General features: G+C 36.1%; 1 protein-coding gene across 1 annotated transcript in view; it reads right to left on the minus strand.

The window, feature by feature from the left end:
• Positions 1 to 27864, minus strand: part of MYOM2 (myomesin 2) — a 70189-nt gene that overhangs the window by 21667 nt on the left and 20658 nt on the right. Inside the window, exons 10-24 of the mRNA XM_032185138.1 lie at positions 27223 to 27364; positions 25424 to 25623; positions 24196 to 24249; positions 21746 to 21873; positions 18404 to 18587; positions 15391 to 15565; positions 14147 to 14268; positions 11911 to 12098; positions 9264 to 9390; positions 4680 to 4858; positions 4395 to 4509; positions 3653 to 3809; positions 3440 to 3546; positions 1533 to 1577; positions 909 to 1045 (exon numbers count right to left, since the gene is read on the minus strand). Of these exons, the coding sequence (XP_032041029.1) occupies positions 909 to 1045; positions 1533 to 1577; positions 3440 to 3546; positions 3653 to 3809; positions 4395 to 4509; positions 4680 to 4858; positions 9264 to 9390; positions 11911 to 12098; positions 14147 to 14268; positions 15391 to 15565; positions 18404 to 18587; positions 21746 to 21873; positions 24196 to 24249; positions 25424 to 25623; positions 27223 to 27364 (2060 nt within the window). The remainder of the gene's footprint in view (positions 1 to 908; positions 1046 to 1532; positions 1578 to 3439; positions 3547 to 3652; positions 3810 to 4394; positions 4510 to 4679; positions 4859 to 9263; positions 9391 to 11910; positions 12099 to 14146; positions 14269 to 15390; positions 15566 to 18403; positions 18588 to 21745; positions 21874 to 24195; positions 24250 to 25423; positions 25624 to 27222; positions 27365 to 27864) is intronic.

Raw genomic sequence — 27864 nt, forward strand, 5'->3', positions numbered from 1 at the left:
TCAGTGCTAGAGTTTATTACTTCTTAAATTAAGAAATGCAGAGAAGAGAAGTATTTTGCTGAGGAACACTTCCTCTTCCACCTGTCAATATGTAATTAAAGGAAATGCTCCTTGCTTTTCTATGGTGTAAGAATGCTGACAAGCTTCTCCAGCCAAAAACAGGCTTTGCAACCTCAGGAATAAACTGAAACTTTCAAACAGCTGCACTGTAGGTGGATTCCTCACAGGAAAAGATATTTCTAGTACTGTACTTTATGCCCTTTATATGAACCTTACTCCAGCTTGGCAAGGATATGCCCTTGCTTTCTTCTCAACCCAGTCTTTTAGTGTCCCTTAGCATGAATGGTCTTGCTAGACCACAAGAATACAAGAAGATGCATTCCATCTGTTCTTTCGTTTTCATGTAGCCATTCAGTGCCTATTTACTGTCAAGGCCAAAATTAAAAATAATAATAAAAATAAAGGCAACCGACACCATGTAAAACTTTTGTATCCATCATTATTGTTGCATTGTCAAGTGCCTCGCACATTATATATAGAACTACTAGCAGTGGCCTCAGAGTGCCTCAGGGAACAGCATCTTGCTGTTTTGCAGTCAAAATCTGTACTTGAAGCAAGCAGCTTTTCTGACTTGAATTCTTCTCCTAAAGTATTTCAATGCTACTTTTAATCAGATGCATTTATTAAGGGTCTCTTTGACTGTTGGTCATCTAAAATAAGATCACTCTGCAACATGAATTCTACATTGTGAAAAAGATTAGGGCTAAAGATTGACACTGCTTTCAAGTATTATCAGACTCATACTAAGTAATTTTAAGCAGCTATAAAAATAGAAAAAAAAAACCAACTCAGTGCATAAACTGTTATTAAGCAAATTCACAAATATATAATACTCAATATGCACTTACATCACTATTTTCAACTTCTTTATCATTAATAACAAATCTGAAGGTAGAATCTGGTGATAAACTCTCAGCTTGAATCCAGAAACGAACTTCACCTTTCTCAAGAACCTCATAAGCTAATTCTGATTTCAGAGGTATTGCTGCAGGGTAAAAAAAAAAAAAAAAAAAAAAAAAAAAGTCAATAATGCATGAACCCTTCTTAGGAAAGGGACAATTGTAGTAAAACATTAGTACCTCCCCATTATTTTTGGAATGCTAAATATGGAGTAAAGTTTATGCAGGGAAAATACATTTAATGTTCATTTTTAAATTACGTTCTCAAAGAAAGAACAGGGTTTATAATTTATTGTTTGCACAATATTTAAGGAATCTGCTAGTAGCAGACTATAACATTGTCAAAGTAAAGTTAAACTCTGAAAGACTTATAAGTAATGACAATATTTATTCAATGCAAACTAAATGCAAACTTTCCATTCTTCTAAATGAATGGAACGACAAGGAAAAAAAGTTATTCCGTGAGAAATAAAGCTTCCATTGTCTCAGGAAGAACCTTTTGGGAACTCTAGTCATAACCACATAATTATATTTCTTCTAGAAATATAGAATAAATTCAGATTTTCAACTTACTTGGATTTTTTATTTCATTGCTTATTGCCATCAAACGTTCCAACTCTGAAATTAAGAAAAACATGCGTGTTTTCATTTATTCTGAAAAAATAGTCGGAATACGAATATCAAAGAAGGTAGATAAGAACTTACATCACTATTTTCAACTTATATAATTAATCTCCTTACGTCTTATATGTGAAATACTCAACTTTCTTTAGAAGACAATGTCTTAAAAATAAGATTTAAGAAATGTAATTTCTGATGCATGGATTTAGTGAATGTTCCCATTTCAAGCATACTCTCTTATGTGAGAAAATCTAAACCGGGGATGAAACCTATTTTAAACTTCCCGTGGGACTGAAACTAAGGATGGGAGACAATAGATTCTAACCAGTGCATAAGGTTCTTTTATATGCTGACCTCCTTTCTGACAAAGTACCTGAAAATCTTGTTTTACTGTGGCAGGAAACAACATTGAGTGCAGATTTGTCTGAAAAAGGTGCAGAAAGTTCTACTTAATACATTAAATCCTCATGAAGGCTGTGTGAGTCTAGAAATCATATTCTTAGGTTTTCATACTAACCCTATTTATCATATTCATTGCTAGTATAGATCTGGAATATGAACATCACTGTCAATTCCATATTTCCAGATAATGTAAAGACCGATAGAAATTAGCATTTGTGACATAGTTGAGGATTTAGCAAAATTACAGGAGAATTCATAGCATTTAAAGAAGTTGGCTGTGATATAATGGTTTTCAGCACTAAGACAAAAACTGACACTCATTCAGGGACACAGTACAAATACAAGTGTAATTTTGAGTGACAGATATGACCAGAGAAGACATGCTAAAAGTGGGTCATGAAACATCTTATCTTGAATAGAAAAACCTGGAAATATAAACTGAAGGCAACAAGGCCTATAAATGGTTATTGGAGTGATACTTCAAAACTAAACCAAAGGGAAGTTCTCATAATCAAATGCAGGCCTGATCATCAATAGCAAAAACATTAATCAAAAATATTGCAAGTTTACATTCCCTAGCCAAAGCAGATATTGGTAATTCTAAGAATATACACAAATGGTCCATGTCCTGGAGAACTATTCTTTTGGTAGCTGCACAATAGTTTATTCTCAACACGTACTTTGAATGGGATTGATGCATTTTACACTGTGACAGAAGTCCTGTCTACTGTCAGACTTGCACACAGTCTCATTGCTTCTTCTTGAACGTCAGAAAGAATGTAAGTGGAAGGATAATCATGCTTAGTTTGGGAACTAGGCATAACAACTACAGCCTGTGAACTGGGAAAGCAACAGTCATTTTTGTGAAAAAACAGCAAAGTTCTCCCCTTCACCTTCCATCTCAGTACCCCTCCTTGGTAAACCAAAGTCAGACTGAAGCAAATTCATTGTAACTCCAGTGATATAGAGTAGGTTTATTATATCATATGTAAAGCCTCAAATTCTGCTTCTGTCATATTAGATAAGACTCCTTGTTAGGCTGCTCATGAAGAACCAATTATAAGGTGTAAAAGGCTAGAAAGTCAAAGCACAGCATAAGTGACACACAAGATGAAGAGGTTCACAAAACAATGAAAAAAGAAACATTTTCTAGTGAAAGTGAAACAGATCTTTGCAAACAGCATGCTGTTTGCATGTGCTGGGACTATAGTCCCAGCATAAAGAAAACAAATCTAATTGGATTTTTTTTTTTATTGCCTTAACTTATCCCAATTTTCATTATTGTGATAATCAGAAAAATAACTAATCACATGAAGTCAGTTAAGTTGTCTTTTGTTTTTCCCTTATGCACAGGAGAGAATGTATGGTTTGATTGTTTGGACAATTCTTTCTTGGACAATTTTCAGTTCAGTCAAGGTGATAAAATGAAGAATCATTTGAGATAGTAAGAACCTTACCTTCATCATCCATAACAAAGCTGGATGAAACTCCATCAGTATCACTAACTGAGATAGAATAAGTTCCCAAGTCTGATTTATCGGGATTCTTGAAGTACAGCTTAGAACTAAAATAATCAATAATGAAGGATATAATTAGTGGGTTTTCTCAGGTTATTGAGATTTTTAACAGTACAGGCTTCTGGTACTTTGATACAAACTTGCATGACTTACTGATCTCCTTCTGTTTCAATCTTATATTTATCAGAATCTTCAATCTCCTCATATGATTTACCCCATGCAAAATGAGATGCGTCTGTAGCTTCTTTGCACTCAAAAGCCAGGTAAATATTACCCTCATCATCCACACCTGAAAAGATTTCTTTCGTTCCTGCAAAATGGGAATCAAATCAAATGTCAAAGGTACATTTCTTTTTAGGGTTGTAATTCAGAAATGATGAAAGCCTATGCAGATTCTGTCCTTCTCCACTAATGTATATTGTTTTACTTGCATATATAGAAGAATGTTTGTCATATTCTGATTCAACATCACATTCTACCAACATTCTTACTCTGCAAACACACAAAAAAAAGCATGCTAAAATATTAAAAGCTTATTGAGAAACAAAGCTATAAAATGAAACTGAATATGAGAATATGTAAACAAAATAATTTTATTATCAGTCTTGAAGTTTAAATAGACATGTAATGTTATCCTTCTTTTCATCCAGAGCAAGTAGCACCTCTGTTTATGAAAAGAAAAACTAAAATAACTAATTATCAAAATATTTCCTGCAGTAAATAAAACAAGGCTTGGCAGTATCTCTGTACCCACAGAAGTTTTTCAAGTTTTAAGGCTAAGAGCTCCTGAACTCTCAAACTACTTATCTGCACTAAAATATCAAATCAGATTTATCAAATCCACCTCTAAGTATTTCAGTATTTTAGAAGTAGAGGAGATAAAACAGTTCATTACCTGGCTTTGCCTCAACAAGCACTGGTTCAGATACCTCAGACGACTTGCCTACCCCAGCATCATTCACTGCACGAACTTTGAACACATAGGTATGACCCTCATGTAAATCTGTGACCTTGAACAGGATAAAGATGTTGGTCAATATAATAAACCAGTCTAAACTCTTTTGTTTAACTATATGAAGATGTTAGCAGAAGCGTACATACATATATATCTTTGTTGTACTGAACCATGTGTTCTTAAAACTCAGTTTTGAATTAACACTAACTACAATGTAAATGTTACCTTAAAATAGCGCTGTGCAGTAGGTTTTTCATTAGCAGTGATCCAGTCCTCTTTATCTACTTCCTTATAGTCCACTAAATACCCAGTAATGGGGCTTTTGCCTTCATACACAGGAGCTTTCCACAGAAGAACCAGTGATGTGTTTCTCACTTCACAAACTGTGAGATCATAGGCAGGGCCTAAAATATTTCAAATATTGGAATTTCACTTCAATATAATAAACTTTTAAAAAGTAGAGATGGAAATATACAATTTTAGTTTTGTTTTTACTATGTTTGCTTTCAAATATCTCCTCCCATAGAATAGACTTTGTATATGTGATATTGAGGCACACAGTAATACCTGCTTTATACGATGAGTGACATTAGTATTTGAAAGCATGCATTCTTAGCTGGATCTCAGTAACTCCATTCTAAGGGAAAGTAATTCATCTGGAAAATCCATGAAGTTTAAAATTTTCCAACAAGGAACAGAGGTTTCTTGTGTATTATTTAATTATCTAGTCCTGAATCAAGTTGCTTCACTGAGCTTAGACTCAGGTTCATATTTAGCATCAGGATTTTTTTTTTTCTTGGTATACAGGAAACATGATCCTTCATAGTGGTCCAGAACCCACCAGTACAGTGGACTTGGGATCAGACTTTATGTGCCCTGGCAGAAAAGCATTTTTAATTGTGAGCTGAATAATGTTAGCCAAGAAGAACTTTTGAAAAGAGTATCTGCTAGGAGACTTATTTACATCAAAAGCATTATGATGCTGTAGGAACAAGTGAGCATTCTTACTTTTGAAGCTATCAATTAATGTTCTCACTACGATATTTTTCTCTCTTCCCTTAACTGTTTTACTGTTTTGGTTCCATTCAGTTTAACCTGAAGTATTAAAGTATTACTTTTTTTTTTTTTTTTTTTTTTTTTTTTTTTACCACATTATTGTTATTTATTTATAGCTGTAGGCTATAAAGGCATAATCATATCCATTTACTACCATACTGACATCACCTGTGACACAATACTGCTATTCAGCTGAAGACTGTAGATGGGAGCTTGCCTGCTGGTAATTTAAATTTAGAGTGAGGAAAGATGAAAGTACCTGAGACTTAAGGATATGCCGGTGTTGTCAGTTAGGCCTAAATAAAGATAATACTTTTCCGTAGTAAATGTCTCATCATGTAAAACAAAGTAGAAAAACTTTACAAATAAACATGATTGCAATTGCAGCTTATATGATGTTAATTTGTGAGGAATTAACATGAGATTTCTAAAGGTAGAAATGCAGCACATTACAGCAAAAACAGCAGGAGTTTCTCCATAGTGGATAAACACATTTCAAAAAAACAAACAAACAAACAAACATATGAGTACCTGCTGCAGGTCTTATGAGGTTAAACGTTAGATTTCTCATGGAAAGACTGCAATTTTCAGGGAACCTAAAGTCTTCTCTCAGGGCTCTGGGAAAATCCCAACCTAAATGTCTGTATAGCCAAAGATACTTAAATTTCCACTAGCAGATGCATCTGCTAGAAATCTAGACAGCAGAAGAAAAAGTGTAATGAAGTATGTTCTATTCTGAGGAGTCTGAGACCACAGATGTTCCTTTTTTTTTTTTTTTAAAGTCATGTAAAATAATTCATTAGATATCATCGCTAGCTCACAGAGGCTCACAGATACACCTAAGACTAAAGTTCTGTAGAATGATGAAATAATAATGGGCTCTGGGTAAGGAATCCATCACTCACACTGGAAGTCTTGCAAGGAGTTTTGGTCATTCGAAGGAAGCCTCTCTTCCATATCAAAATGTGGAAGAATATTTTGTTGACACTGGGAGTATATTGCAGTCACATTACATTAGTCTTCGATATCTTTAGTCAGCCAGGGAAAAGGATCAGCCTCTTTCTTCCAGTCTTAAATCTCAAATATTTCTTTTTGCTGTTGCTAAGCCACTGTTTAAAAAGGCTTGGGAAATATTTTAACAGGTTTGGATTTGGGGAGACAAGAGGGTTGTTTCCTTGTGGTGTGTTTTAAGCAGGAAGGATGCAATACTCTGCTCAGCTGTTTCATAATGAGAACAATGTAATCAGCTAAGGAGCACAAAGGTCAGATTGTTCATTATGAAAATGAAAATTTCATTCTCTTCATTTTCTAAAAGTACCTTTTATTTTACTTCTTTATATATCATTTAAAATGAAGGATGAAGGATAATCTTCATTGGTTTACACTAGGCAATTTCACTGACATTTTCAAAACACTATAAATCACAGATCCTTTGTTTAAGGAAAATAATTGTTCCTCTGATGATGTATTTATACTAAATATTACAGAATGATAAGAAAATGTAATTAACACAATGAGAGTTAAAGTCAAAAGATTAAACATTTTGTTATTGACAGCTTTGTCATATCATTAAATCCAGAAGGTAAGATTTACAAACCCAGAGAAGAATTTAGTTAGAAAACATGGAGAACAACTCTCTGACATGTGGTTTTGCAGAAAAGAATCTGGATATTAAAAAGAAGTAAACCCTAAACTTAGTATAACAGTGCAATATTTTTTTAAAAGACAAATAGGAATTTATAAACAGGAAGTCATTTTAGCATGTGTGGAATTACTCTTTCTCTGCTAATTTATCTGTATAGCCAAATTATTATAATTGATAAATCTTTATTTGAAATAAGGTCTCCAGTTTGTGTGCTGCCATTCAAGAAAGACATGAACCAACACATTTATTAGAGATGGGGAATACATTACCCTTTGGGAAACACTGCACAAACTGTTTTTTGTTAACTGAAGGGGAAAACTGGGGGTCTGATAAAGTTTTAAACACAGGAAGTCTGTTGCAAAAAGGAAAGGCACAGTATTTTCTTCACATCCTCCATGGACTGGATGAGGAATAAAAACGATTAAATTGCAAGAAGAAAGATTCAGGAATATCAGAAAAACTTTTGAATTGTAAGCACAGTAAGATTAGAAATAGATCCTGCCCAGAGAACCTGGACTTCCTTCGTGGGTGGAAGTCTTTAAGGATGGATTAAGCAAGCCTCTGTCAACAGCTAGATAAGTATAGCTGATCCTGCATGGGGGCAAGGAGTCAAACTGGATGACATCTGAGGCTCTTCCGTAGTAAATGATTCTATTATCTCACTGAATTATTTCTTGTTTCTGGTTCTAGGCAAGAAATACATTTTACATATAATAGAAAGGGAAAATGAAATTTTCTCACCTTCTTAAGCTAATTATGCCTTTTTGAAATAACTAAAAATTCTAGTAGTTTTACTAAAATAATTTGAGGCATTTGTTTCTGTTTTATAGAGAAAAAAACTGCATGAACATTTAGGCATGAAGCAGATGTGTGTAGGTGTCAGACAGATCCTGACTACTTAAACGGGTATTAGAATGGATCCTTAATTGTATTCTGTACCTCAGTGTCATAAATAGGATACATTTTAACAACACAGCTGTGTTTTGCAGCATTTTGGGGAAAAGAAGGTAGAAATACGTAAAAGCAGTAGGTGCCTGTGTTTCATTATGGGCATATATCACTATATATATTGTGACATCCTTTTTTTTGGGAAATCAGTACCAGACATCAGAACTAGTTTCAGCAAAAGTGATGTTCAGCACTAGTGAGAGTGTTATGAAATAAGCATAGTGGCCCCCAAAAACCCTTTCACAGATTATTAACATAACTCAAGCACTACTGAGGGAAATCAATTCCCTAGATGTCTAAAATTTAGGAACAAATGTATATGCTCATGAAATACCTAAAGATCAACTTTTTATCTGCTAGTGGTCTTGAATTCACAATATTTCCTTTTTTTGTTGTTGTTGTTTGTTTTTTTTGTTTTAAGGAGTTAGCATTGCAATTACCAGATTTGAGCTATATCTGTACTGTTAAACTACAAGCAACCTAAACACAATTTTGAGTACCAGCACAGAATTGTTCCTACTATGCAGTTGTTAGCACATTTGTTCTAACACTTAGCTAATAACAATCTGTCAGGTAACACCTGGGTACAATCTGAGGTAATCGCATAAATAAGGGAGCACAGTAGCTGAGGCTGTGAGAATTTCGTTGTAAGTTGTGAGGTATGTTGTGCTACTTGCCTATAGGCCATGAAATAGGCCCCTGCTGTGTCTTATTTATGAACAAAAACATAGTTTTGGGGTATGAAGGTCCTGAAATAGTCTTAATATACTGAAGTTATTGTCCTGGGTATAACACAAAAACAAAATATGTTGTACTGGTGAAGAGGGTAAGATGGACCTTATAGGTCTGGGGATAAAAACCTGACAGAAATTAAAACACACAATAAAGGCTGAAGACTTTCTGTTCTGATATGGGCAGTGAAAGAAGGTGATGCTCAGCAAGCTAAGTAAGGGTCACCCACTTCTCAGAACATCCAATGTCATCAGTGGAGATATGGAGGCAGCTTTTAACGGGAGATCTTAGAAGCAGTGGTAAATTCAACAGGTAAGTATGGCAAGAATGAACCAAAAGACATCCAGCAGTTTGGCTGGAGCATTACAATGTCCGTGTTTTAAGGTCTTTATATTAAATTTAAATCCATGAGAAACTAATTAACTTACCAGGTTCTGGCATAGTCCAAGCTTTACACTTAAAATGCTCACTAGGGTCTGAAGGTTGACCTATTCCAACTATATTTGCAGCAGCAATTTTGAATTCATAGAAGGCATCTTCTGTCAAATCTTCTACCTTTTTGGAGAAAACAAATCGATATTATCAAAAGCTATGTTTTACTGTGTTTAAATAAATGAAACACTTAAAAATAAACATTTTGCCATTGTGTAATTCATTATCGGGATTTACTGCTGTGCTTGGAGTACTGACAGGCTCTAATCTAGAGAGTTTTACTCTTAAACCAAACATGCTATAGCAGTCTAGGCTGTACTTCCATATTTCTGCCCCATCATCCTAAGAACAGCACTCAATGTGTGGGCATGAGAGGTTGTAAAAGATTAGAACAAAGGTCCAGGGAGACCCACAATGGCCAGCTGCAGGTAATTAGGGAAGAGTGTTCTAAGATGAAATACCTTCTTTCACTACTTATGAATGATTGTTCATAAGCCATTCACTTCATGAAGAGTTCAAATGGTGTTTTGGTCTATAGAGGTTATAGTGGACTGACCAGGAAAGAGAGGAAAACAGGAAACTAAAGGAAAAGCCAATCCATTTAGTTCAGCAGTGTGCTGGTATAACACTGGGAGTCTCTCTTGCCGTTTTTTTTTCAGGCTTATGTGTCTTTTTCTTTACATTACCTCCCATTACAAGATGAGGAAGTAGGTATGGAATCCATGTTATGCCTCTGCCAACGTCCCTAGTAAATGAACCTGGACTTTCCCAATGAGTCTATCACTACATCACCATCTCAGATTTTGAGGTCAAGCTATGCAAGCTATAAGGCATGAGATTTTTGCCACCCTGAGCACCTCCTTCCTTTACCAGACCACAATAAGCAAGTCCTCTCCGATTCAGTCCTCTGGGTAATTTTCCCAGAGTTTTACTTAATCATATATCTCAAGAGAAAGATGCATCTGTGGTCAGTACATCTAGTAGTAGTGAAACTGGACTGGTTTAAATTTTCATGAATAAATAAACTATGTCTGTATTCTCAGGGAAAATAAAAGAGAAAGGATTTTAGTGTGATATTTTTTATGGGAACAAACATATGATGGGATAGTTATGTGAGGCAAGACCAAAGCAAACAAAATAAGCTAGGAAAAGGCAGGCAGTGATACAATTTAGATAGAATTTCCTGACAATAGAGAGCTATATAGTATAAATTACAAGAGACAACAACAACTCAGCTTGTAAATATGGTTTTGAAAACCCAGATTATTACAGAAAGAATGTCTGTGGGTTCCCATAGAATTATTTAATCAGAGAAGGTTACACTTTAGTGATTTCCTGGTGCTGTACTGTGTATCTGAGGGTTTTCTCTGCTTGCAGTATCATAAATATGCTGTGCTACTAAAAACTATCTTCCTTTTATTTCCCTTCAGTATTTCAGATTCCAGTCCATCAAAATAATGTATGAAGATGCACCTTCAGGCACAAATACAGCTACTAGCAGGACTGAGATTTACATATCATATTAATTAAACTCTGAATGGTTTCCCTTAATTTACATTACTCATTTGTTTACAAATGCATTAAACAGTGAAAATATTTGGAAAGCATTGCGTAGCATTGCCCTTTTGAGCCTATCCTATCCATCCTTTTTTTGTTTCTCACGATCCATGCTCCATCTGCTATGTCAGAGATGCTAGTTATAAACTCAGTCAAAAGCACTCATACACCTGAGTATTGCCAACTGCCTTCTATGCATGAAATATTCCTCCTGAGCTCACCTGAAGCATTTTCTACTTTAGCATCAAATTTCTGCTAAAGACCTGCTTCTGCCCTGACATTTATGGAAAAGTTAATGGCTTGCAAAGATAATTTTAAGAAGCATTTTTTGGAAAAAAATAATAAAATCTGACTGTTTAACTTAACAAGCATCATATTATCATATTGATAATCAGTATCATATTGATATTAATTACTTGCTATATCCTATCTTATTAATCTTTCTTCTTGCAGGTTAACATCGGAAATTTCCTCTGTTAAAAAACATTCGGCACATAAGAGCTACCAGAAATAATTTATTTCAAAACTAAAATTATTGATCTAGTACTCTGGAAAGGAGGATAGTAGACATAACGGTAAGTTTATCAATATACACTCTTTCCATTTGCAAGCAAAAGTTGAGAGAAAGAGCAGAGCCCATTACATTCCAGCCCATCTCCATTTCATTTTCACATCTCTAGTTCTACAGACAACATGGTAATCTGTCCTGATAAATTTTTCTTCCATCTTTTCTCTGCAAGTTATTACAGTGGTGATACACATAGTATTCATTAATGAATACAGTTAATTAAGCATTCCATAGCTTATCTTGTCCTTTGTAAGAAATGTGCTTCACAACTATTTCTTCAACAGTTTCCTCATCTAGATGGAAATACTGGTCTTTGAATTTCATAGCAACAGATGTCACAGATTTATGATATCTCCAGCCCAGTTTTTAGGCTTTTTGCACTCCAAAATACACTGTGGGAGGGCCTGTTTGTATTGCAGTAAATAAACTTTAAATAATTTATCTGTAAGAAAGCAGAACTCTGCCAAAAGTGAAGAAATAGCACAAGTCCAGAAAGTTAAGGATTAAAAAGTACCAACCGTATAAATTGTCCGGGTAATAAGGGAAGAATTGACTTCATGCCAGTTTTGATGGTTAGCTTCCCGTTTATCCATATAATAACCAAGGATTGGGGAACCTCCACTGTACTTCGGTGCTTTCCAGCCAAGGGTCATTGAATGACCATCACAGTTCAGAAGCGTAATACCATGAGGATATGATGGGCAAGCTATAAGGAAATAAGCATCCTGAGAGTTAGGACAGTCTAAAACACTGCAGTGTAGTTGTAAAGTTGCTAACAAACATTAATTTTGTCTCCAGGCATAAATGTGGAAGCTCCTGTATGAAACATCTGCCTAATGTGCTGTCCTCTCAGGAGACAGTAAGAAGGAACTAGTGAAGACCTTTGGTACTGGAAATGGTAATGCCAGCAAAAGCGTCTCCAGACCAGATTTTATGCTGGAAGATTGAAATGGCTCAGAAGACATCTTCCTGCTAAGAAGCAAATAAACTAATCAAATTTTGGAATACATTAAGAATTAATCAATAAAAAATGCCTATGAGTTTAAATGAAGTGAAGTCATATGACTGTCTATGGCCTTCATGTTTTTTCCCTCCTATCCCCGTATTACAAGCCTACTATAGACTAAGAGTTCTATCTGCCTTTTAAGGAATAGAAAATATTTAGGCTTTCATTGGCTTAACCTATCTTAGACAGAAAAGACATTTTTTTCTTGAGTCTACTCCTACCTGTAGCAGAAGCATAAATTCCATGTAGGCAGCTTCCTATGAAGAGAAGTTATTCCTGAGCTGGTTTTTAGACCTATTGAACTCGCAAACACCCTTTCTAGCAAACGCCATTTTGTATTTGCCATCTGTGTATGACAGTTTGCCAGAAGACATGCCTTTCTTGCCCTGTTGTGCTACAGTCAGTACAACCTAAGGTCCTGCACTTAAAGCTCATCTGATCTTTTCAGTTAAATTGCCAGTATAACTTGAGACAATGTGACTTTCCTCATAAAGAATATAAAGGGTATGTTAATAAAGACCTTAACACAGACCCTGGTCCTGTAGCTGTACTAGGGATCAGCATGAGAACAGATAGTAATCAGCAGAAATAATCTTTTTGTTCTTCTTTTTTCAAATGTGGTGACTCTCAGAGGCCATACAACATGGCCTTTGCAATTATTAGCACTTCTTTGCAACTAAGAAGGAACACAGCAAAGTCCATAAACGTCCTTAAAACAATACTGCAGAAAGATTCTTTCCATGCAAATGTAAGTCACTTATAAATAGTTGTGCTAAATTCCTGTTAAGGCTACTGAAACAGATTAAAGCCATTCACATCCCATAAGTGTTTATAAGATCCATGTGCTTTGTGTTTGGTGACATACCCCATGCAACTCTCATTTTCAAAACACACAGTGACAAATCAAAAGGTGTGAATGCATTTATGACTGAGTGACAGACATAAAAGTGTTTGTGTCCCACCTACCCATATGAGACACACTTCGTCCTAAAAAAAATTGAAGAGTAGGTTTGTCAGTAACATCTCAATCGGAGTTATTAAGGCACTCTCTAAGAGCTCTTCTGAATTATAAAACTTTTAGAGGTATTTCTGACAAGGATGCTTGTTGGTTATCTTCTCTAAGATATGGAGGCTATTCAGAGGGTGTGTTGTTCCACGTTAAGTTATTCAGTAAGAAACTGAAACTGCAGAAATGAAAATTGGACAATAGAAGCCCAGATCTGTGTTCTAAGTATTTTTCAGCCTTTCCCTCAGAACATATCATTCCCACTGAAGGTAGAATAGTGGATTGTTCATACACTGAAATTTTGTTTGCAGGGTACAAGTGCAGGTAGACTGTTCTCTGATCTAGAGCAGCCCAATGCAATTTTCTGTTTGGTCCAGCCACACAGTAATAAAGTCTCCTAAAACTCTTCCAAATGGAGCAAATTCCATACTAAATTGATTTTCACCACTCCAAGTCACCCAGAATCTACTGTCTTAATCAAGTTTATTTCTTACAGCTGAGGAGCCAAAGGCAGCCTGAGCATTAGAGTGAATCTGACCCAATACTTCTAATAGACTTTATGAATAGCTTTTTTTTTTTTTTTTACATCATCTTTTCTTTGTGGAACAGTTACATGCCAGAGCATAAACTTCACTGAGGAGATGTGCTCCAAGGCTGCAAAATAAGACCAAAGGTGCTGGTTGCTGAAAATAGGTCACTCATCAAAGAAACATGAGACTGAGTTGCATAGAATCATACTTACTGAGGGCTGCCTGTACTTTTATAGCCTCTGACTCCTGTGAGTTTTCACTGAATCCTACAGCATTCACAGCTTTCACACGGAAGATGTACTGTTCACCAGTTTCTAAACCATGAACAACAAACCTGGGTTAAAAACAAAAAAAGAAATGCATCGCATATTAACATGGTTCTGATAAGATATAGTCTGCTATAACATGAGATCTTGGCAACAATAAGCTCGACTTCATGAATGCTTCACAAAGGAAATTTTTTCCAGCAGGAAAACTGTAATACAATTATATGAGTTAGTGCAATATAATTGGATGGGGCACTGGAACAAAATTCATAGAACTCATATTAAATGGATAGTGCTGATCTACTGGGTAGCATCATGTAAACTATAGTACATTTCATCTGAACTTTGGCTTGACAAACTCCAATCTATTCTTTTTTCACTTTCTTTTCATATCAACTACCCAAAATAGCTTTCAGTTATATTCTGAGGTTCTGGGCGATTACTGTCACATTGGAATAGTCAGAACTATCCTATTGTAGGATGTGTTTACCTATGAATAAATTAAATGTTTTTTCTTATTTTTATGCTGTCCCAATCCCTTTGGCCAAGGACTTTTCTGCTTCTCATGCTGCCCTGCCAGCGAGGGGACTGAGGGTGCACAAGGAGCTTGGAGGGGAAACAGCCAGGACTGCTGGCCAAGGCTTACCAAAGGGATGTCTCACACCATGTAGCATCATGGTGAGCAATAAAAGCTGGGAGTGTTGGCCAGAGAGGCTACCATTGCTTTGGGACAGGCTGGACATTGGTCAGCAGGTGCTGAGCAACTGCATTATTCATCACTTGCTTTGCACGTTCTATTATTATTATTATCATCATCATTATAATTTCTCTTCCTTTTCTGTCCCATTAAACTTTATGTATCCCAACCCACGAGCTTTTATTTTTTTTTTCCTCATGATTCTCTCCCCCATCCCACACAGGGGGGGAAGATGCTTAGCTGTCTGCTGGGTTAAACCACAGCAGTCCCCTCTCCTTCTCTCATGCTTTCTCAAGTGCATCAGGTTTGTTCACCCCAGGGGGAAGTCTGCCCAGCAATCTGAAAAGTCTAGCTCCAAGAAACTGCAGACTATTTTTCATCACATTCATTCAACATCCACCTCCCATCATAACACCATTGCTTAACACATAAACTGGATTAAAATTAACTACAGTTTTCAAACCTCCCCAAAATACAGAAGTATTGTCAATACCTGTTATATTTAATAGGTTTATGGTTACTAGGTTCCCAGTGATTTGATCCCACCACAGAATAGTCAATATAGTAGCCATACAAATCCTCTTCATGTTTTGGTTTATCCCATTGAACTACAACTGATGTTTTGGTATTCCTTGTGGCTACTACCCGACCAGGTGCAGATGGGACAACTAAGAAAAAGAGAAAGACATGTACTGTTATGGAACACATCAAAATAAAAATAAGTTAAGTATATACAATGCTGTATACTGTTACTATGCTTAACCACTTTAACTATGATTTATCCTACCATGTCAACATTTCTACATTAATTATATTCTAGTGTATTTGTTTTGCTAAGTCACTTGTCTGGATACTTCTGTATGAGTGCTTATAAATGTATTTATTTTCCATTTGTTTACTTACAGTAAACTTAGTCTAAGCTGCTAGGCTTCCTACAAGTCTGATTTTATACAGATGTTTTTGAAGCGTGAATTATAAGGGAACATATTTTCAAATATCAGTGTGGATAAAGGCATACAGGTATGAAAATGCTCTCTAAATATTCTTTCTCAAATATGAAGTTTATATATAGTTCCTGTAGCACTACTGCATCAGTAAAAAATGCACTTAAACTGTAAAGGTACAAATATCATGAGAGTTAGGAAATACCACCTGTCAGCCAACTAATGATGATGGCAATTCAGAAAAGGCCAACTTTTCAGGACAACTTTAAGTGTATGTTTGAATGCTAAGTGGTTAGCTAAAGTTAGCAAGATGGATTTCACAGAAGCATTGGAATGTTGGTTAGAAGGGATCTTAGGGGGTCATCTAGCCCACCCTGTCACCAGGTGAAACTATCACCAGCACTAAGCCAGATAAGTCATGGCTTTGTCTGAGTCTCACAAACTTACGACAATGGAGATTTCACAGCTTTCCTGCATAACCTGTTCCAGCACTGTGCTATTGCACCTTTTTCACCAGGAAAGTACTTTCAAACCTTAATCTTCTAAACTACAGTTTATGGCTGTTGCCTTGTATTTCATCATCTGGCACTGCTGAGATCAGTGTGGTACCACCATCTTTTTAAGTGACCACTCTAAACAAACCCAGCTACCTTGACCTCTCTGCAGGTCACAACCTCTGGGACCCTGGCCATCTTGGTTGCTATCCATTGGAACTCTTAGTTTTTAAGTCCCAAAAGAATACTTACATAATATTATAATGTATAAATACACAGTACAGCAGTAAGGCTGTAATATCAAGTGGGAAGTGGGTTCAGCTTGAGATAAAGGTACCTACGTTTAGGAGTTTATGTGTGTCTACAAGCACATGTTCTTAAGCAGGCATTATAGTCAAAGTTCTAGGGCTTAATTCAGTTACTTAAATTCATTTACTACCATTTTAGAGCATCTGAGCCTTCTTCATGGAGTTGGCAATATGACTCAGGAGATACTGAACACCTGCACCCCTCTGAAATGGCAGACTGAAACCATTTCAAAAGATGTCTGCTTGGGCAATTAAACTGAGCCTGAGATCAGTGGTTGGCAGAGCGCTTGAAAGGATTCATCTCACCCTGATGTAAATACCCCATAGCTGGTCAGCCAATTTATCCTCCAGGCTCCACTCACCACAGTGAAACGAGAGACATCCCAAGCACCTGAAGATGCCTACATGGAAATACTTAAATCCGGATGTCAATCTCAAATCACATCCACTTTTACCACTCAAGTCAATTGTCTAGTACTAAGTGTCATTTTGGATGGCCTAGCATAACCTTTCTGCCCTCTATTTTCTTCTCAAAAGAGAGAGCCACCCATAACTCATGTGTTATGTTTGGCAGCCCCATGAAGTTGTCTCAGCTACCCTCAGGAATGTCAAATGGCACTGTGTGCCAGCTACTAAATGAAGCCATGTGTGTCTGATGCATTTTAGCTCAGGTGGTTAACTCCATCTCTGAAAGTACTCCTACAGTTTCTCTTTAAAATACAACCTTCTCTTTCTGCTTTCAAGTATGACTACTATTTATTCAAAATGTTTTTTTGTGTTAACCCCTAAGAGATAGTCTATTTTCTGTACTAAGTTAAATAAATACAGTATTTTTCTTCCCTACCTTGGGGAACGTTGAACAGTTTAAATAATTTATACGCAATAATGAAACATCAAATCAAGAATACATAAAAGCAAAACATAATTTTGTTTCATTTTGCATAGTTACAGATCAAAAGCTAAAGGCAATGTGCTACATTTTTTTTTTAATTATGATAAATATTAAGAAGTTTACATCTAGCAATATTTAGTGCACTATGGGTATATCAGATACTGTATTCATTTCTTACATTTCTAGCAAGTGCACTAAGACATGCTCTGAAGATGATAGATGTCAATATGTGGGGCTGTTGTCTGTGACCTTTGCTAAATTGCAAAAGTACACCAAATATTTGAGATACACATTGAATAATCATTCCCTACATTTTCATTTGCATACTTGAATGTGGCCCTGAAATAAACACTTCATTTTCATTTAGAATTTTACCACTGAATATGAAGATGTATCTTCCCCCATCACTGAAATCTACTCATCTGCATGCCACAGGAATTCTGCACCAACAGTAACTTTCAACTTAGAATACTAAGGAAGAAAGGAAAGGCTACCTTAACTAGCTAAAAGTGTGGGGAATTAGGTACTATATAATTACCTGAGCCAGACAATACAATTACGTAAGTTAGCAATTAACACATATTATCTTATTTTTTGACATGTCATATTAGTAGAGCACTCTGAGGAATGACTAGCTAAAATTAATTTAACTTTTTAACAATTACTGATCTTAGAATGGAGACTTATGATCATTATGAAAATTTTTGAATGTTTCTAAAATTTAACATCTTGGTATTTTTGAAATTCAAAATGAATTTGATTACTATTATTGTAATTATACTAATCTAATTATAATGAGAGTTGTCTATTTACATTTTGTACAATATCAATTGTATTTAATATTAATGCCTTATGATTAATGCCTTACCAACAGTATCTTGTGGTTGAATAGGTTCTGTGATTTCAGATGGATCACTGATGCCATGCTTGTTTGCTGACACAACTCGAAAGACATATGGTTTTCCTTCTGCAAGGTCAAACACTGCATAGCGGGGAGATTTTACAGCAACCTGTGCATTGACTCTTTGCCAGCTTCCACTGCCAACCATGGACTACAGAAAAAAAAAAAAAAAAAAAAAAAAAAAAAGCTGAAAATCACTTCTGGGAACTGTCAAAAAGTGAACATATTGCTATATGGCATACTGTCATGAATTTACTCATGAGCTAAAGGAGAAGGATCATTCTCAAATGCCTCACTTTAGCATATGCAAATTTTCATAGCTCATGCATTCAAATTCTCTACAATAAAGGTCTGAGGGCTTCACTGTCTCCCTGTTTGCCTAGACTTTGGTATATGTATTCTTGTACATATAGCTAACCTTCAGCTAGGACCATGACTGTTACCCATGACTGGTTCCAAGAGTTACTCTCATGTCCTGCAAAAATTTACTTGAACACTCAAAGATTCAGTATAAAGCAAGTCCTAATCAGATTTTAGCAAAAAGGTAGGGAGGGGCATGTTACATGTACTTTACTCACTGACATATCTTTATGTACTCTGTTATGTAAAATTGTGTCTCTAAAGCATTCATCAAATGAAATAATTACTTTTGAATATTCTCTGTTGTACTGCTTTTGGTATAGTAGCTGAGCTAATTAGCATCATAACTGTACATAGAAGAGAGCCAGCAAATCAGCACTCTGGGAAAATATGTTGTCCATTAGATCCCTGGATAATCTGTTGGCCCAAAACAAAAATTAGTCATGGTGTATTTCAGAGATTTTAATAAAACTCAAGTGCCCACTAAATAGCTTAAATAAAATTACCTTCTGACACAGAAAGGTGCATAAAAATTAAATTTTCATAAGTTTTGGAACAGAGAGTCCATGAACAAAGTCTGATAGACTGTAAACTTCTTACACCAGGAGCAATGTTTCATGGCACCTGTGAAACTACCCTGTATATAATGAGGCCTACTATAGATAAATAATGAAAAGGTAAACAGCTGGAGCCATATATCAAGATCTTTTCCATAGATACTGAACTCACCTACTGTTCTCAATAGCAAAAAGGAAATGTAACTTTCATTTTCTTCATTAAACAGAAGATGGAATATATGAAAACATCATTTTGCCATATATTTTACTTTCTAGTATAAAAAACATTAATTTTTGCATTTCAGTTTCACAGAGACATGAATCAATATCACATTTTACTCTGTAGTTTGATTTGATTTATCTGTTAAAGAATGCTTTAAAGTAACATTGCTATTCAGCTTGGAGAACTCAGTTTCAATTTATGTTTCTTGAGGCCTTTAAAAACTTTTTTTGTTCCTCAACACTGAGACTTCTTTATTTGAAATATATTAATTAGAAATCATGATTTCCTAAATTAACAAATGACTGTGAAAAGCAAAAAATAATAAAAAAAATAAAAAAAAAAAATAAAACAACCCCAAAAAAATTCACCTATGAACTGATCGGGCTATTCATATATATAAGCTATTTATATGTCAAAGGATTTTAGAGTCAGGTATTAATTAGTATAATGAAATAATAAAGGTATTTTCAGGCCACATTTCATCCAACAGTAGTCTTCTAACACAGGATACCTGAATCATTACAGAAAGTTCCAGTTTCTGTTTCATCTCCGTAGGAAAGTGTAGGTAACTAGCTCAGATGTACAATTCTAAATTATAGGCAGATAAAGTTAGAATAAATTTTGTACTTGCTGTCAGATTGTGATTGAAAGCATGCTCCTGATGAAGGGCATGTTACTTTTATTGTCTTTTTTTTTTTTTTTTTTTTTTTTTTCTAGAGTCAGTGACCAAAACTTCCCTTTTGGTTGATGTATAAATACAAGACAAAGAGCTGGTTCAAAATGCTTAATTTAGTTGGCATGAAATTTATAGATAAGAGCATATGTATACAAGTAGGAATAAATACAAAGAAACAATGATATGATATTGTGTGGCATAGAGAGAAAATAAGATACTTATTTAAATGGAATAATTTCTTACCATTAGTTTTCCTGAATATGAAAGACAGAGTGGGAGAAATCATAAATGTGCCTAGTGGAAAATCTAACTGGTGAGTGGACTTCACTTTACCCCTTAATATTCAACACCCAGCAGTCATGGATGCTGAATACAGTAGAGATATGATATGAGGGGTTTTGGAATTGGGGATTTTGATGTGACTGAGAAGAAAAAGGCAAGATGGTGAGCTGCAAAAAGTGGGGTGATGTGCACAAAATGGTTAGCTAAGAAATGAACTTCAAAGGAATGTGTTGAACAGTTGTGAGAAGAAAAAAAAAAGTGTAGTAAGGATCTGCTGACACAATATTCAACATGGAAACTGAATGTGTGGCAGTTTTATGGACGGTTTCACTGTCCATGGATCATTAGAGAGGGCATATGCTACGATTCATCCATTCATAAAACTAAGTATAGCTTGGCATGTTAAGAGTTTTAGAGGTCAGGTATGAGGCCCATTTACTTTACTGAAGTGATGGGCAAACTTTGGAGCAAGGCGGGAAAGATTACGACCTCTGGCTGCAATTCAACATATTTAATTACGCACCTGGCACAGGGACAGATTTATCTAAATCTTAGTAGCATAGATGGGAGAAGAACAAGCCTCTCCCTACTGTCATCATCCAAGTTCCCTATCAAGTCTAGGGGATGAAGAGGCTGCCAGGAAGACTACCGGGGAGCAGTGAACCTGAGACAGACATCTGCCTCTCTACTAGCCTTTAGGGAATAAACTGGAAATATCAGGTTATAGCACAGGGTGCAGTAAGCCTGCAAAAGAACACTGGAGAATCAAGCTATGAGTCATGCTTATTCCTTGCTCTACTGCAGGACTACCATAACATTCCTTGTAATACAGGTAAACAGCAAACTGGAAGTCTTGCCTGTAGGGATGTGAAATCAAAGACTTTTTATTTATTTATTTATTTATTTATTTATTTATTTATTTTCCATTAAACTGCTACCTTACACACATAGTTTGCTCTCATTTTAGCCAGCAGCAAGCAAATTGCACAGGGGTATCCTTTTCCCTGGACCTTGAATTTCAATATTCATTAAATCATGTAATATGACATTTGATTGTCCATGCCTATCTAACATCTCATTACCAGATCCTGTGAGACCTCAGAAAGTGTTAGTTTTATTGCTCATTCTGCAGTTCTAAAAATGAGTTGAATATAATTGCATGTGGCAATGAAACCCCTCATAGCTAAATGCCTTTGTGCAGTACAATGTACCTTCTCAATGAAGTACGTCAATGGCTCCCTGCCACGGGGAACAGGTGGATCCCAGCTGAGTACAACATATGTTTTGCTGATTTCTGAAGCATGTACATTGGTGGGAGGGCCTGGAATCTGAATATCGCCTGGAAGAGTAATAAATGTAGCGAGTGTTAAACAGCAGATTAACCTCAGGGTCAGCTTTTACGCTACAGCCCACTCTGCAGCACAGTGCTCAGCTAGGACATCATCCATGCAGTCCACTTGCTCACTTCAGCTCCATTTTGAGGAATGAAGTATCAGCATTAAAAGTTAGTTATTTACTTTTTCAGTTAAAGTTAAATATGCCCCTGAAAAGCTGTGCATTTGTCACACATTTTTTCCTTTGATCACGTTTGAATTACTTTTATCTGCTGGGTAGAAAGCCTTGGAAAAAAACTCTCCACTATATGCAAATAAGATATATTTTTTGATCAAAGACAGAATTCCAATGTGGCATTACAAAAACTTAGGCTAGAAGATACCTGCAAGGGAAGTACAGTAAGGAGAAGAACAGCAGAAAAGGAAACAGAACCTATTAACAACATAATGTGATGTGATTATATGATAATATAATGTAGACAGCTAGCACAGTCTAAAGCACTTCTAAAAAACATGGATAGGAGGCAGACAAATGTCACCAGCCCTTTGGTGACTCCACCAATTGGAGTGGCCTAATCAACCTCCCCCCACTCCTTACTTGCCCTACAGTGCTACCAACAAGGTGAGGCAGGACCTGCATGCCAGTCTGGAGGCAGTCAGCACGGCTGTTCATATCCACAGTCACCCACAGAAGCATGAGAAGGATCCAGTTTCCCTACCAGTGGGATTACAATGGTGTAAAGCAGCACTACATAGGAATGGCTCGGGACAGTGAGAAACAGCTTCAGGTAGAGCTACACAGCTCTGAAGAAGCTTATTCTTGGTAATAGTTCAGAAATAGCAATTCAGCAGATACCTTCAATTTTTTGTTTGTTTGTTTGTTACAATGGAAGAAAGCAAAAAGTTTCATTCTTTTAAGGCAAATTTTGTCACTTCCTCATGTTAATAGGGAGCTTATGTCCTCTAAATGGTCAGAATTTGACATCAAAAAAGACAAAAAGGATTCTACAAATAATCTCTAAATGATGGAAGCAATGTTTTAACATTTTATAAACATCTCATTATTGAAAAACTTGAAGCGAACATAGTTTCTAATGATATGACATGATAGTACAGCCACTTGCTCAGAATGAAATGTCACCTGGCACTAAAAAGGAATACATTTCTGATCTATGAGATCACTTTTTTCAAAAGTGGTATCCAATCTTGTGGATGAAAATAATGATCTATACAAGCAATAGTATGTGGAGATTCATATTCTTCTATTAAATATGAATAAATAAAACATGAATCCCAATGTCACTATTTATACTCACACCAGATTGGCTGTTTAACCTCCTGATCATTCTCAGGCAATCCTGAGAAGAGGAACATACCCTTTGAAGCCAGACAAGTTAGACAAACTTGTTCTGAGCCTATGTTGTGATTCTGATACTATAACATCCCTAACAGTTAATTAGGATACCATAATCAAAATGGAGAAATTTCATCTGTCCCACCCATGCACTGGAGAAACTATTTAACAACTAATTCACCATTCAATTGCACCTGTTCTCCGGTGGATTTTCCTATATAATGTTATTATTGGAGTTACAGCTTTATAAGCTTACTTTGTTGAAGACAGTATAAATACATATTTTGTTAATATACTATGCCATTATAGTTAACATTTTTGACAGGTTAAGTGAAAAGAAAATCATTATGCAACCCCAAAAAAAAAAAATCATCACATATAGAAACAAAGATGGAAGATATTCAGGCTTTACTCAAAATTTGGAAATGATCTTTCCAGTTCTTCTGAGGAAAAACAATGTTTAATCTATAGCCTTAACAACCTCTCTATTCAGGGAGAGAGATATTAATTAAAGAATTGGGATAGATTTGCATAAGGTGTTTTTGTGTTGTTTTGTTTTGTTGTGGTGTGGTGTGTGTGTGTGAGAGAGAGAGAGAGAAAGCAGAAACAACTTGCCCAGATCACCAAATTCAGTGTAAAGAAAAACTATATTTAGCTCCCAGAAGGCTAGTTGAAAAGAAAATTTGGGTGATCAGATATGTTCAGCTGTTCAAACTGAGCCTAGCACTGGCCAAAGCTAAAAGGTGAGGAGACTGTCAGAACATAATGAAACTAATATGGTACTGTCTATCCTTTCAGACCTTTATCTTCCACTTGTGTTCTCTCAGGCTTGCAAGCCAAAATATCTGACTATATATGTTACTATAAAGAGCTTACTCAGTAGGAGGATGTCTTTTAAAGCTATGTTTCTAAATAAATTGCTGAAATCCTGGGATACAAGCAAATGGACTGAAATAATAGAAATACAACATACCTTCAAGGTCATCTTTACTGATTACAATCTTTCTACCTTCATCCACATGAATAGCTGTTAAGCAAAGCATTCAGTTAGTTTCTTGAACCAGATTACTATATTTACAATTTTTTTCAAATTACCTGTTCATCATCTATCAAAAACCCTGTATGCCTCTATTTCTATAAAACTGCTTTAAATCTTTCCACAGATGCAATCAGCTCAGAGTCATACATTGCTTCTTTAACTTCCATAGGAAAACCAAACAAGACAGTACTATTTAAAGATGTGCTAAAAAGTAAGGATCACAGCCACAATAGATTTATTCAATTGTCTGGCAGATCGGCAAACAACTGTATATTGTATATTGACTTTTGCCATAGGCATTGGCCATAAAGCCAATGGAAACAGCATATTCAGCTCAGGTTTTACAAGTAACATTGGGGCAGTCTTCATAATGTGTTTAATTCCTTTATGTATAAAAGCAACACACAAAACAGAAAGTGCACAAGTATACAGTATATGGAATAAAAGTACTCCCCAGAGCAAGACAGCTTACTGCACTCATGGAGGAGCTCTCACAAGGCTCCTTTGCAGACTGCAGTGGCCTTTAGCACAAGACCTCAGAAGGAGTTTGTTTATTAGATTGACTTTTTCCATCTGCCAGAAAAGTTACAATACCAGATACCCCCAACCTGTAGCAGGGGAGCTTTGTGCCACTAATGGCACTTAACTGAGGAGAAAGAAAATAAATAAATAAATAAATAAATAAATAAATAAATAAATAAAGATGCAGATAATGCAGATAAGTGCAACCATCTGTAGGATGGTGATTTTTTTTTTTCTAAGATAGACATTTCAATTACTTTTTCGAATGTTTCTGCCAGCAAACATAGAAGTTTATGGGGCCTTAGTGCCTGTCTCACATTGCAAATGTTACAAGCTTCCAGGGCATACTGAAAGCTTGAAAACATTGTTCCTTGTAGTAATTTATATTGTTTGTATTTAAAGCTAAGTAAAAACAGCTATAACTGAGATGGAATCTCCAGGTCCTGAAAGATTGTCCATGAGGACCTTGCCATTCCAGCTATACACCCTCCACCCCACCCCGCACCCTCCCATTGAAATTAGTGAGATATTCATTGAAAGGAAGAAATAAGCACTGCTGCTTAGGTTAACTAAGCAAATAGAATCTGAAAAAAATGTAAGATCACGTATTCATCATCTGTTCCAGCCTCACAGAACCTACTTTGTGTTCTTTCCAGGTCAACAGGGTCAAGAGCTGCAACCGGTTCAGAGACTCGAGAAGGCCTGCTAATGCCAGCGTTGTTCACTGCTCTCACACGGAATATGTAGGACCGTCCCTCGTAAAGACCAGTCACAGGGTACTTGCAGATTTTTACAGGAGCATCGTTGCACTGGACCCAGTTTTCCAAGCCTACTTCACATCTTGGAGTAGCAGAAGACAGCTTTTATCAGTGTCATCCCACAATAAAAATACGCCATCCTACATATTCTGTGATGAGTCAGCATCACAGAAACCACCCTCATTAAGTTGAAGGACTAAACTATGTCACTCATCAATGAAACACTCTTTATACACTCTTTCCTCTGATCAGACAACCAATTCTCACCTTGTTCATATTTATTCATAATACAGTTGCAAAGGTTATTTTTCATGCATGTTTTTTTTTTTGTCCTTGTCAACTCTCTCTGCCTTCCTTCCACTTAGTTCTCCAACTTGTCATATGACAAAAGTTGTTCACTTTTATTTTTAATATGCATCTCTCCAGAAGATGCTGAAATTGGAGCTTTCATCTATTTTTTTCCATCTCTTTCATGTCATATTTTTAAGGAAGCATCATGCCTTTTCCTCTGACAATGGTTCGACCACCGAGTCATCATGAAGCACAATGATGTCCTCATACTGACTCCTTTGTGTGTACACATATGTTTTGTCTCCTATTACTGTAAACTTTCATGGAGAAGACTGCCTTTTGCCCTAACAGTACTGGGAAAAATAGGGTTGTGATCAAAGGCTACTTGGTGCTGCAGCAATCCAAGTAAAATGTCAAAAGAACAGCTGGCTAGATTATATACAAAATAGGTGAAATTCTCCTGTGATCTATGCACTGCACAAATTGGATATAACTGGTAGAGTCCCTAGGGCTTAAGTTAATTTCCTCATGCTGACTGCTATTCATAAACCAACATTTTCCAGCAATTCCCAGACAGTTGTCTCTGAACTAGACCAAATTACGGGGTAGCAAATAGCAATGAGCTACAAATGTTGCTTTTGAGTGCAGAGCATTATACACTGTGAAATCACTTCAGTAATGTTTTTGCTGACTGTCAGTTTCAAATACTAAAGATCAGCTGTTCTGCTCTGGCTGCAAGGGGCAAGCCTACACTTCAGTGGAAGAGATGCAAAACAACACTTGGGACCCTGATCCTGGGCTGCCTGCACTGAGCTGAAACCCTAGCAAAGTGCAAAGCAGACTAGAAGAGGGAGAGAACTGCCATTCTGATTTAAACTACCAGCTCCCAAAAGCCTGTGCCTTGAGCCCCTGCTATACCACAGTTATGGATGAAAGAAAAATATAATTATATAATAAATCCTAGATTCCAGTGTTTACAGTATACAGATTAAAGAGACTAAATCTAATTCAAGATATCTATGGATTCTGGCTTCTATAGATTAAATGATGCCAGGGCTCATTCTCTGACTTGGCCACATCCATAGTATTGAACATTTTAATAGTCTGATAAAGTATGGCTGCTTGCAAATGATTACTGGAAATGGCCCCTGGTCCTTACTAACTCCCAGACTGTACTCGGAATTGCCTGAGAAAGAACTAGATTACTAGAACTAAAAGTGTGCCAGAAAACAGTACAGTTATTTAACAAAGCAGGCAACCTACAGCGCCTGGGGTCTGTAAAAATATAGCTAAAGAACCTAAGTGGTCAAGGACATATGATGGAATTTTTGTAGTTAAGTATATGCATGCTTTGGGCAATAAAATTAAATAAATACCAATGTTTACATACTTGTCAACAAAATATCCAATGACTGGGCTCTGGGAGGTCGTATTTGGTGGCTTCCAGGTAACAATAACATAGTCTCTGTTAGCATCATGGCACTTCACATCCATCGGTGCCCCGGGTGCTCCCGCAATCAACGCATCAGCATCTGGATTACAAATAAAAATAAATCAGTTTTGACTGTGACTCCTCTGAAATCTACAACAAAGACTAAATGGAATATTTTCAGTTCGCTCCACTAGCCTTTTACGTGAATGGGAGCCCAAAGATTTCATTATACACTAATTCACTGCACTAATGAATCGGACTCATGTATATCTCTCCACATGGTTAAAAGTTTTCAGGGATATTTTTAAGGTATGGAAACAGTTTAAGCATTAAGCCCCCATTACTTCTCACAGAAATTAAAAGCCCTACTGCCCCACATGTTTTTGATCTTTCCCACTGAAAGCTGTAACTCAGTGGGTTACTGACCAGACCAAGGTACTCAGTAACAGCTATGTAGCTGAGGAAAATAAATCTCTTAGGAAATGAAAAGTTTTCAAACTCCTGGTACATTTCTAAGGCTACTTTTTATTTAAAGACTTAGAAGTAATGAATGTACTTTCATTAAGATACTTTTTTGTGGTTTCATTTCTGAGGTATTGA

This window comes from Aythya fuligula, chromosome 3, assembly GCF_009819795.1.
Source record: "Aythya fuligula isolate bAytFul2 chromosome 3, bAytFul2.pri, whole genome shotgun sequence".
Taxonomy (NCBI): Eukaryota; Metazoa; Chordata; class Aves; order Anseriformes; family Anatidae; genus Aythya; species Aythya fuligula.